The sequence below is a fragment of the Triticum urartu genome, chromosome 2A (assembly GCF_056163025.1).
Source record: "Triticum urartu cultivar PI428250 chromosome 2A, HENAU_Tu73, whole genome shotgun sequence".
NCBI classification, from domain to species: domain Eukaryota; kingdom Viridiplantae; phylum Streptophyta; class Magnoliopsida; order Poales; family Poaceae; genus Triticum; species Triticum urartu.
Window position 1 is genome coordinate 519,972,075 of NC_141874.1, and position 12,714 is coordinate 519,984,788.

The following is a 12,714-nucleotide window of genomic DNA, read 5'->3' on the forward strand; positions in this document are numbered from 1 at the left end:
ATATGTCGAGGCAGTAGAGTACCTCAACAGACCGTTAGTGTGCTTAATCTGGCCCAAAAGGACATCGGAAACGGGAAGAAGGGATTTGCAAATGCATCAGACTAGTTAGAGACCTGGGATGACTTGGACAGCATAACGGCTGTAAATTCTCAAAAGATTTGAGACATCCAGCAAAATGGTGGCATAAGCACTCAACAACACAATATCAAGGTTCCGAGATCAACTGTCAACATACGGAAGTAGTAGGATCAGAACTGAGGCTTGAAACTATCAATTCTATAAGTCTATGGATTAGTAACACGTCATCCTGATAGATAGATGAGAAGGCCTAGTTCTTTATCCCCGTAGAAGAGAAGAGGATGACTCAGATCAAAAGGCCATAAGGTAAAGGAGTAAAAAGAGCCTTACATTCCCTTCCACAATCAATTCCCTTACATAACTAAAGCATTTCTAGACACAACTTCGACCGGTTTGGCTTGGTAATCCTACAGGCAGTCAGGCTCTGATACCAACGCTGTCAGGACCCCGATTCTAAGTCACACCGATCTAGCCTGAAACACCTCATATCACTTTGCGGCCTCACGCACGGTATTCCCATGGGTGTTGCCTTACCATGGCCCGGGACCGTTTGCGCCTTTTGGCTCACGTAGATGATAGTGTCGCTAGCATCCATATGACAAAGAACCCGGGCCGACATGACTAGTCGTGAACCCAAAGTGGCACTAACTTACGGGGACAGGCATACATGAATCAACATCGAGCATGTTGGTCAGCAGCGTGCGAATCCGGGCTATACACTGGGCTAACAGGACTCCGGGAACCCGGGCTGTAGCAGGCTAGGCAGGACTCCGGATGTCACCGCGTGACATTTCCCCGAAGGGACAGACACATGAACGAAGTGAATCACATGCCGGCCAGTCAAGTGTTCGGGAGCAGTAGTGCTGGGCTAGCAGGACTCCGGTGAACCGGGCTGTAGCGGACTACTATGGCTCATGGAAGCACAAGACTACATTTCCCCATAAGAGAGGCTACCAAGGATAAACAACTAGGTTGTCGGATCCCACACATACCAAGCATTTCAATCATACACACAATATGCTCGATATGTGTAAATACAACATGGCATCACAACATAACTCTACGACTCAAGTATTTATTCATTAGGCTCCGAGGAGCGAGATATACAAACATGGGTCTCATGACCCAACAATCATAGCATACAAATCAAAGCACATGCGGAAGCTTAACATGTCTGAGTATAGACATCTACAAATGAAAGAGGCTAAGAAGCCTGATTATCTACCAGATCCTGCCGAGGGCACAAGATCGTAGCTGAGGTATCAAGCTAAACATCGAAGTCCACGTGGAACTACTAGCGAGACTGAAGTCTCTCTGTAAACATAAATTAAGCAAACATGAGTACAAAAGTACTCAGCAAGACTTACATCAGAACTAGCTACCTATGCATCGGTATCAACAAGGGGGGTGGTGGAGTTTAACTGCAGCAAGCCAGCTTTGACTCGGTGGCTATCTTAAACTACGACTGCAAGCAACTCTTTTGAGGTGGCGCACACGAGTCCACATATTCACCATATCAATACACCACTATGGATCTGCTCCCGTCTCCCTACGAGAACGCCATCCATAGCACTCACGCTTATCTTGCGCATTTTAGAGTATCCACTTTCACTTGTCTATGAACTATGCAAGGGGTCCAAGTTTCCATATCCGAGGAATCCGGCTATTCGAATAGATAATGATAACCCTGCAGGGGTGTACTTCTTCACACACGCTCCCACCACTTATCACCATATACACGTCATGTATCTCAGCAACCTTCAAGCGGAAGCCAGGCGAGGGTGTCGGCCACGACCTGACTAACCACACAAGTCTCTAGTCCAGGTTTATCGCCTATTCGGGTTCCATCCGCGAGGAGATCCGGCCGGAGTTTCACTCACAGCCCCAAACGATGTGTGCAGGGTTCCCGAGACACCAATCGGGCACCCGGTACACCGTGCCACGGTGTATCTACCGCATCATAGCCCACCCCTAGGGTCAGCGCTACGCACGGCCGCCAACACATATCCTATAAACACCAGAAACTAGTTGCAACTCCTGGATAGAGGACTAGGGCAGTTAATAAGTCGAGAGGGTCAATTAAGCATCCCAATGAGTGGTAGTAGCTGTTCATGGATCACAAACACAGAACTCAGTTCCTGAGGAAGGTTTCAATGAGACAACCCACCATGTACTCCTGCATGGCCTCTCACCGCTACCTTTACCAAATCGTGTTCACACACTTAGCTCACACAAAGTAGGACATGTTCATCGCCATTCCAATTCATCCCCGATGAATCAGACCTGACTCAACTCTAAGCAGTAGCAGGCATGCCAAAGAAACATTAATGAGTAGGCACATCAGGGCTCAAACAACTCCTACTCATACTAGTGGGTTTCATCTATTTACTGTGGCAATGACAGGTCATGCAGAGGAAAGGGGTTCAACTACCGCAACATGTAACAGTTGAATCGTTGTTATCCTAATGCATTAAAAGAGAGCAGGAGCGAAAGAGTGGGATGGGATTGTATCGGAATGAACAAGGGGGTTTTGCTTGCCTGACAGTTCTGAAGATGGTATAGTTCTCCATCGGTGTCATCAATCACATCATCGAAGCAACGTCTACTAAGAGGGGACAATTACCGGCAATAGAGAGAAAACACAATCAATGCAATGCAACAATATGATGCATGATTATTACATGGCAAAATGAGTGTGTTGGGCTAATGCATCTACAACCAGGGTGGTTTCAGCTCATTTGAATCAAAGATTCAAATACAAACTCAAGTTATGGGTTTATAAAGTGCATTAACATGTTTTGAGATAAACAGCAATGTTAAGTTGCTTAAACATGCATGAAACCAGTACAGATGGATAGATTGGATTTTTCTGATCATTTTTCATATATAACTTATTTCCATTGGAGTTATAGATTATTTTCTATGATTTTTACAAGTTTTAACTATTTTCTGGAATCTCTGAATTATTTTAAATACAGAAATTATTTATTGCGTCAGCATGACATCGTCATGACGTCAGCAGGTCAATGGGGCACGGTCCATGTCAAACTTGACCAGTGGGACCCACTGGTCAGTGACCCAGTGACATTTAGTGTCACAGATAGGTGGGTCCGGTCAACGGCCACGTCAGCGAGGTCAACGGTGGCGCGTGGGGCCACTGTGTTTAGATTAATCTTAATCTATTTTTGTTAGCTGGTTAGTTAGGCAGCGGGGCCCGCATGTCAGCGAGCCAGGGGGTTAGTTAGTGGGTCAATTAGCCGCTAATGACACGTCCACGTCATCCAAAACGGCGGTTAGCCGCCGGCGCTAAACGGAACACGGCGGGGTTGCCCGTCCGGCCGATTCCGGCGACGAGAGCTCGCGCGGCTGGGTCCTGCGGACGCAGCGCGATGAGGCGCGTCGATCGGTGGTGGTGGGTGGTGCTAGGGCGGCCGAAAACGGCAACGGCGGCGAGTGAGGCGGCGGCCGGAGCTCGGGGTTGGTCGAGACGAGGCTGTGGGGCTCGGTAGGGGGTGCGGGTGCTGGCGTTGGCTTGCTGCGGAGCTGCTGAGCACGTAGCCGTGCTCGGGACGAGCTTTGCTAGCTCTTGTTACGGCGGCGACAAGAACGGCGGCGGCCGGCTCTCGGCTCCGGTGGAAATGGCGGGCACACAGCGCAACAGAGCACGGGGAGAGAGGGGGTGGCAGAGGAGCTCACAGTGAGTCAAACGGGAGGGTCAGCGAGCTCGGGGAGGCACCGGAGGCAGCAAATCGACGGCGACGATCTTCGGTGGCCGACGAGGGGAATGGCGGTGCTTGCGGCGTCCAGGGGCTTCCGGCGTCGGGCGGCTCGGTGAGGAGGAAGAGAGGGACTAGGCGGAGCTCGTGGGCGCGTCGGTGAGGCGTGGGGTGGCCGGTGGTCGCGGCAACGACGGGCGACAGCGACGGCTGCGCTCGGGCATGAGAGGCAGAGGGAGCAGAGAAGGGGAAGAGCTCGAGAGAGAGTGAGGGGCGATCGGGGAGGCTGCGTGGCGTCGTGGAGGCGTCTAGGCCCTCGGCGGCAAGCAGGAGCTGGTGAGGCGCGTGGCCAGCGCGCGGCGAGCACGCGCTCGTCCTTCTGTCCAGGGAGGAAGACGACAGGGAGGCTGCGGTGGTGGGCTGGGCCGGCCACTTGGGCCGCCAGGTAAGCCCAGGTGAGAAACCTTCTCTCTCTCTGCTTTCTGGTTTTCTTTTTTATTTTGTTATTTTGTTTTGATTTAGTTTGGAAACTAAATCATTTTAAAACTTTCTGTAAATTTGTATGTGAGCTCAGAGAGCTAGTCCAAGGTCACATGCAAACTTACAAAATATTTGAACATTATTTCCTATATAACAGAAATAATTCCAACCCAAATATATTATTGATTTAAATCAAAGGCCCAAAATAATTTATTCCTATGACTCCAAAAATATTGGTTGGGATTTCAACTCATGCCAATATTTTCACGGAATAACGGGAACATTTTTTTGGACTCATTTGATGAGATTTAAATGTTGGTTATTTTTAAAGGTTTTCTGAGGCTTTGAAAATTCCTCAATTCAGATTTCAATTGAATTTAAACATGATGCATCAACCAAGCTAGTCCAAGGCCAAGGTAATAATAGGGATGTGACACGCTTAGTGATAAAGTAAAGCAATTACAGGGCGATTGCATTGCATACAATAAAGCGACAACCATATGGCTCCTACCAGTTGTCGATAACTTGGTTACAAAACATGATCATCTAATACAATATAGCATCATGCCTTGACCATATCACATCACAACATGCTCTGCAAAAACAAGTTAGACGTCCTCTACTTTGTTGTTGCAAGTTTTACGTGGCTGCTACAGGCTTAGCAAGAACCATTTTTACCTACGCATCAAAACCACAATGATAGTTCATCAAGTTAGTGATGTTTTAACCTTCTCAAGGATCGGACGTAGCCACAATTGGTTCAACTAAAGTTGGAGAAACTGACACCCGCCAGCCACCTATGTGCAAAGCACGTCGGTAGAACCAGTCTCGCGTAAGCGTAAGCGTAATGTCGGTCCGGGCCGCTTCATCCAACAATACCGCCGAATCAAAGTGTGACATGCTGGTAAGCAGTATGACTTATATCGTCCACAACTCACTTGTGTTCTACTCGTGCATATAACATCTACGCATAAAACCAGGTTCAGATGTGATCACTACACCACAACACTTTATTGGGGGCAATTAGCTGCCGGGAGAAATGCCTAAATAGGGGCAAAAGATCTGCCGGGAATCTCGTTACTGCCGATAGAAGTAGTTCATGGCAGAAGAACTGCCAACAAGGGCAGGGTAACTGCCGGTAACCATGTCTATGTGAAAGGGGCAAGAAAACTGCCGGGACAACTAAAGCACGACCCATTTTCTGTCGGGTTGTCGTTGGCGCGTGATACTGAAATCGTTTTGGGCCTAAGCGCTCGCTCGCTCGGGAAAGCCCGCGAGCCGTGGAAATTTTGGCTCCGAACCAAGTACGGAGCCCCACACCTTTATTGAGTTTTTTTGTTGTCTAAAAAAAAGACTTAATAAAAGTCTACAGATTCTAAAAAATAAGTACGAGGCCCCAATCTCTCGATTCATCCTCTCCTCCAAACCGCCCCCAAATCAACTCGACCTGCCCTCCATGGCCGCTCCACCCCACCACCGCCACCCCAATCGTGATGTGCCCTCGCCACCGCAACCAACCACCGCACCCCCGCCTACACCCCCAGCCACCGCGAGTCCCCGACCCCTGCCTTCGTCGCCCCCAACGCCCCACCGCAGCACCACCGAGCATACAGCTGACACAGATCTAGGTCGCCGCCGACCGGCCCCATCGCCGAGCCACTCCACCGCCGACCACTGTCCTCCGCCTAACGCTCCATTGCCACCACCATACTCTGCGAGCTTCCTCCCCCGAGCAGGACTTGTCACCGGTGCACCGACCAAGGCCGCCTCCTCTTTGTCCTCTGCCCCAAGCAACGGAGCGTCCATCCCCTCCCGCGAGCAGCTCTGCCTCCTCTACTTCCTTGTCCCAAAGAGAGCATTTGATAGGTGAGATTTGTTTGCTAACTTTTCTTTTTATTCAGTGTCTAGTAGTTTTAGTCATGAGATGCAGTGTACTAACCTAAAGCTTCAATTGGCGGAAAGTTGGCCAGATTATTTGGAATATTATTTGTATTCTTTAGTAATCTGCCTCTCAGAACATGACCCAGTTTCTCATACATTGGCTGGTTTCCGTTGTAGTCTTTTACTTGCTCTGTTCATGTGTTTGTAAGACGTTCACAAGACTGTTGTCTGTCTTAAAAAACAAATGCATCCATTTGATGCTTTGTTCGATCTGATCTAATAGCAAGTGTTTGTGATGCACTCTATAGGGATCAAGTTGTTGGGTGGCCGCCTCGTGGGAGCTACCGGAAGAACACACTAGCCGCCAATGCTACAAAGACCAAGGTGGAGAACAAAGGTAAAAGCAAGGCATGATACTGCTATGTCAAGGTCAGCATGAATGGAGTCCCATACCTAAGGAAGGTCGACCTCAAGACTTAACTCGAGCTATACAAGAATCTTTCTCTAGAGCTCGAGACGATGTTCAGCTGCTTCATCACTAGTGAGTGTCGCTATTTTCATTTGATCAATTTCCAGCTATATATGTGTAGTGTTCTTTCCTTTGTTGTTTCCAGATGTAAGTTACCATTACAAAATATAGGTTAATATCTAGTCTGCAGTAAATGTGAAGTTAGGAATCATATTTTCCTTATGCATTTTTTGGTTATTGAAGCTCTCGGGAAGACAAAAAATGCAGGACTACTTTTGAATCCCACTGGCTTAACTATGTCTACGAGGCAATCGATGACCACTAAATAATTACTCACCAGGATTAAGTGTAACATCCTTTTCAAAGGATAGAAATAAATAATTAGATATGTATATTGCTACTTGAGTGCCAGAGTCTGGTCTTTCCTAAATGGTAGGAACACAGAGGCAAAACAACATATGCCATTCACAACATTCGTTCAGTATTACAGCAAAAGAAGCAGCTTTTGGTAACCTGCGTTCAGTTAGTCTATTAATGTGCAATTTCTATACAGTATTTTCCATTGTCCTCGTTCGTTACCTCCATGTTTCGCCCTCTCGTACGATTTCCCCTCCTATCGATGTTTTTTCTCAATCTGAGGCCCACCTTGTGTTTTCCCCAAGCCAATTTTTTCCTCGTGAGACAGACAACCTTTTCCAGCCTAATTTGTTTCCTAGAATCGATCATGCATCCTGACCTGTTGGGAAGTTTGATTTTTGTGCCATCATATTTTGGTATGTCCTCAACACTGCTCGCTATTCGGTGAACTGTTTCTTCTAATTCAGTGCCACATGCATCTCCTCAATCGGTTGCATGTCCTGTATATATTTAGAGTTTGTATATGAAGAAGGTTGTTTGTGTTATTTTACAGGATTGTGTACACTATGATCAGATCTGTTTGGCAGATTTGAGTACCCTGAGCTCATCTCATTTGAAGAAAGCAGCATTTTTCAGTTTCAGATTCATGTCGGCATACAAAGCTAATAGTACCACACCAAGCAATCATGTAAGTAGAATGTAAAATTTCCATTTCCCTATGAGATTTAATGATTATGAATGGCCAAGATTATACACAAAACTGGGTCATGGTGAAGCCTTTCATCAACTGTGAAAGCTCCATATAATTTTTGTCTTGTCCTTTTCTCTCCTAAATTATCGTTTTCTATGTCATTGCTTTGTGTTAACATTTTTTGGTAACCATCTTTACTATTAAAGTGGAATTGGCGATTTTGCATTGTTTTCATGGCACATACTCCCTGCCTCTCCAGTTTAACTTAGCACTAATGTGTCGGTCCTGTGTTTTAATCTTCTTCGTGAGCTTTCCAAAGGAAAAAACAAATCTTGGTGAACAATCCCAGTTCTTTGTCTATTCGTTCATTCACTCCACATGCTTAAGGTTGAGGTTGATGTTGCTTTTGCTCAGTAGTACTCACATGTCTGAGGTCGAGGCAATACTTTCATGTCTTTAGAATTAGTACTGCACATGTGACAAGTTGTACAATGATATTTTAATCAGTGTCTACGTCTAATTATGTTGTCCCGTGGCAATGCACGGGCAGATAGCTAGTATATGTAATATTCCTAGCAGTACTTATGGAAATTTGTGTAACTATAGGTGTTTTCTATTTTCCTCTAAAAGTGATGTATATTTGAAGGAAGCAGATTCATAACTAAAATCGTGGTATTACAGGAAAACAAATATTCTTGCAAAACATCAACAAGAGACAGGCTCACAAATGGTTCTAGGATAAATGCTCTTAGGGACCAGGAGTATGTCCTAACCTATGAAGATAAGGATGCTGATTGGAGCTCTTTGGCGATCTTCCTTGGTAATGAGTTCCTAAATTTTCTGGGTTGTGATGTCCATGCACCTAAACTTATGATGTTTTATTGTGGCATTCATCTCGTACATACAGTACTTCTGCCCACTCAGGCAATATCTCTTTTGTTGTTTTCTGCTGTGTATCTTTGGTTAGAAAACTTGGGAGATCTTGATAGGAGATTCTGATAGAACTTCTAATGTGGTAGCCTAGACTTCTACCGCAAGTGGTTTACCCTTTACACCAGCCTTTCAGAGTTGATATTTGTTGTAGTCAAAACATACTTTGCAACTTGATGAAATTTTAGGATACCCCCATGTGTAAAAATGATTTGGGGTAGTCGAGTCTTCCTAGTTCTCCATGAAACCTAGCTTGCCCTTCCTTTTATATTTAAAATGGAAGGTATATTGCCTCCCGCCTCTGCATGGGTGCACCCAGCCCTGTCTAAATCATAGTTTTGTTCGGATAATGTGTGGACAAATATTCTGCGAATAAATGATTAGGAAATTGTATGAAGAGAACATTATATGTATCCCCATAGACATGCTTGTTTCCTATAAATATATTGACATTAAATATTTAATCTGTTGATTTAAAATCTGAAACGAGAGCAGCATTTTGAGTTTATTTTTTTACAGGTTTCTAAAAGATGCAGAAGTTGATGGAAGTTTGGAAGATCTACAAGTTGCTGGAGGTTTGGAAGATCTACAAGTTAGTGGAGTGATAACATATATGTAATATGTCTTGTTTGTTGAACCTGGAGACATTGCAAAGTTTTACTCTGCTCATTTTGGTGGTTGTTTTGGCACACAAGCCATTGTATCCTCATTTTGCTTATGGGCCACAATTTTTGTTTATCTTGAAACATATGTACATATGTCTTTGGTCTGTTTATATTATTGAATGAGGCCTTACAGATAACTTTGATTGAAACACATGTATAAATTGCATGATCTGACATGATTGTTTGAACATACGGATTGGATTATTAAATAAGGGATGTGTTACCCATAACAATTTAGATTGCTTGTGAAAAAACACGTGATGGCATACTACCTGCCGGGTAAATGTGTTTGTGCAGGCAGTGAAACTGCCGGCAATTGTAGTTCCTACCCTAGGACACAGTCTGCCGGGGGAAAATAAACTGCCGGGAGATATAAAGGTCAGGCAGAGAAACTGCCGGGGATTGTTTATCTGCCGGGAGAAGTAATCCCCGGCAGTGATTGTTGTGGCAGTTCTATCTGCCGGGAGAAATTCTGTCCCGGCAGTTTTTCTGCCCTCATAAGGGCGTTCTCTCGGCAGATTATATGTCTTTGCATTGGTGTTGTGGTGTAGTGTATGTCTACTACACAACCTTCTTCTTGTAGATGTTGTTGGGCCTCCAAGTGCAGAGGTTTGTAGGACAGTAGCAAATTTCCCTCAAGTGGATGACCTAAGGTTTATCAATCCGTAGGAGGGATAGGATGAAGATGGTCTCTCTCAAGCAACCCTGCAACCAAATAACAAAGAGTCTCTTGTGTCCCCAACACACCCAATACAATGGTAAATTGTATAGGTGCACTAGTTTGGCGAAGAGATGGTGATACAAGTGGTATATGGATGGTAGATAATAGTTTTTGTAATCTGAAAAATATAAAAATGGCAAGGTAACTAATGATAAAAGTGAGCACAAATGGTATTCCGATGTGTTGAAACAAGGCCTAGGGTTCATACTTTCACTAGTGCAAGTCCCCTCAATAATAATAACATACTTGGATCACATAACTATCCCTCAACATGCAACAAAGAGTCACTCCAAAGTCACTAATAGCGGAGAACAAACGAAGAGATTATGGTAGGGTACGAAACCACCTCAAAGTTATTCTTTCCAATCAATCCGTTGGGCTATTCCTATAAGTGTCACAAACAGCCCTAGAGTTCGTACTAGAATAACACCTTAAGACACAAATCAACCAAAACCCTAATGTCACCTAGATACTCCAATGTCACCTCAAGTATCCGTGGGTATGATTATACGATATGCATCACACAATCTCAGATTCATCTATTCAACCAACACAAAGGACATCAAAGAGTGCCCCAAAGTTCTACTGGAGAATCACGACGAAAACGTGTGCCAACCCCTATGCATAGGTGCATGGGCGGAACCCACAAGTTGATCACCGAAACATACATCAAGTGAATCACGTGGTATCCCATTGTCACCATAGATACGCACGGCAAGACATACATCAAGTGTTCTCAAATCTTTAAAGACTCAATCCGATAAGATTACTTCAAAGGGGAAACTCAATCCATTACAAGAGAGTAGAGGGGGAAGAAACATCATAGGATCCAACTATAATAGCAAAGCTCGCGATACATCAAGATCGTATCACCTCAAGAACACGAGAGAGAGAGATCAAACACATAGTTACTGGTACATACCCTCATCCCCGAGGGAGAACTACTCCCTCCTCATCATGGAGAGCACCGGGATGATGAAGATGGCCACCGGAGAGGAATTGCCCCCCTCCGGAAGGGTGCCGGAACGGGTCTAGATTGGCTTTCGGTGGCTACGGAGACTTCTGGCGGCGGAACTCCCGATCTATTGTGCTCCCGGATGTCTTTAGGGTATATGGAGATATATAGGCGGAAGAAGTACGTCAGGGGGGCCACGAGGGGCCCACGAGGGTGGAGGGCGCGCCCCTACCTCGTGGCCTCCTGAAAGCTTCCCTTACGTGCACTTCAAGTCTTCTGGGCTTCTTCTGATCCAAAAATAAGTTCCATGAAGTTTCAGGTCAATTGGACTCTGTTTGATTTTCCTTTTTTTCGAAACCCTAAAACAAGGTAAAAACAGAAACTGGCACTAGGCTCTGGGTTAATAGGTTAGTACCAAAAATGATATAAAAGTGTATAATAAAGCCCATAAACATCCAATACAGAAGATAATATAGCATGGAGCAATCAAAAATTATAGATACGTTGGAGACGTATCAGCATCCCCAAGCTTAATTCCTGCTCGTCCTCGAGTAGGTAAATGATAAAACAGAATTTTTGATGCGGAGTGCTACTTGGCATAATTTCAATGTAATTCTTCTTAATTGTGGCATCAATATTCAGATTCGAAAGATTGAAGACAAAAGTTCATATTGACATAAAAATGATAATACTTCAAGCATACTAACTAAGCAATTATGTCTTCTCAAAATAACATGGCCAAAGAAAGTTCATCCCTACAAAATCAAATAGTTTAGTCATGCTCCATTTTCGTCACACAAGAATGCTCTCATCATGTACAGCCCCGATGACAAGCCAAGCAATTATTTCATACTTTAGTAATCTCAAACCTATAAACTTTCACGCAATACATGAGCGCGAGCCATGAATATAGCACTATGTGTGGAATAGAATAATGAGGGGGTTATGTGGAGAAGACAAAAAGGAGAAAGTCTCACATCAACGAGGCTAATCAATGGGCTATGGAGATGCCCATCGATTGATGTTAATGCAAGGAGTAGGGATTGCCATGCAACGGATGCACTAGAGCTATAAATGTATGAAAGCTCAACAAAAAAACTAAGTGGGTGTGCATCAAACTTGCTTGCTCACGAAGACCTAGGGCACTTGAGGAGGCCCATTGTTGGAATATACAAGCCAAGTTCTATAATGAAAAATTCCCACTAGTATATGAAAGTGACAAAACAAGAGACTCTCTATCATGAAGATTATGGTGTTACTTTGAAGCACAAGTGTGGCAAAGGATAGTAACATTGTCCCTTCTCTCTTTTTCATTTTTTGGGCCTTCTCTTTTTTTTGGCCTTTCTCTTTTTTGGGCCTTCTCTTTTTATGGCCTTTCTCCTTTTTTGTATTCCTCACTTGGGACAATGCTCTAGAAAATGATGATCATCACACTTCTATTTATTTACAACTCAATGATTACAACTCGATACTAGAACAAAGTATGACTCTATATGAATGACTCCAGCGGTGTACCGGGATATGAAATGAATCAAGAGTGACATGTATGAATTATGAACGGTGGCTTTGCCACAAATACGATGTCAACTACATGATCATGCAAAGCAATATGACAATGATGAATGTGTCATGATAAACGGAATGGTGGAAAGTTGCATGGCAATATATCTCGGAATGGCTATGGAAATGCCATAATAGGTAGGTATGATGGCTGTTTTGAGGAGGATATAAGGAGGTTTATGTGTGATAGAGTGTATCATATCACGGGGTT

General features: G+C 44.5%; 1 protein-coding gene across 2 annotated transcripts; it reads left to right on the forward strand.

Annotated features, from left to right (window-relative positions):
- The first annotated feature begins 5,663 nt into the window (after positions 1–5,663).
- Positions 5,664–9,441, forward strand: LOC125538401 (uncharacterized). Of its 2 annotated transcripts, XM_087544222.1 has the most exons (5): positions 5,665–6,140; positions 6,464–6,696; positions 7,535–7,669; positions 8,354–8,492; positions 9,122–9,441. In XM_087544222.1, exons 1-2 carry the CDS (start codon positions 5,731–5,733, stop codon positions 6,567–6,569), a joined length of 516 nt encoding a protein of 171 aa, XP_087400348.1. In that variant the 5' UTR covers positions 5,665–5,730; the 3' UTR covers positions 6,570–6,696; positions 7,535–7,669; positions 8,354–8,492; positions 9,122–9,441. The 2 variants fall into 2 exon arrangements, with proteins under 2 accessions (XP_087400349.1, XP_087400348.1); XM_087544223.1 differs by having other exon boundaries at positions 5,664–6,140; positions 6,464–7,669.
- The last annotated feature ends 3,273 nt before the right edge of the window (positions 9,442–12,714 follow it).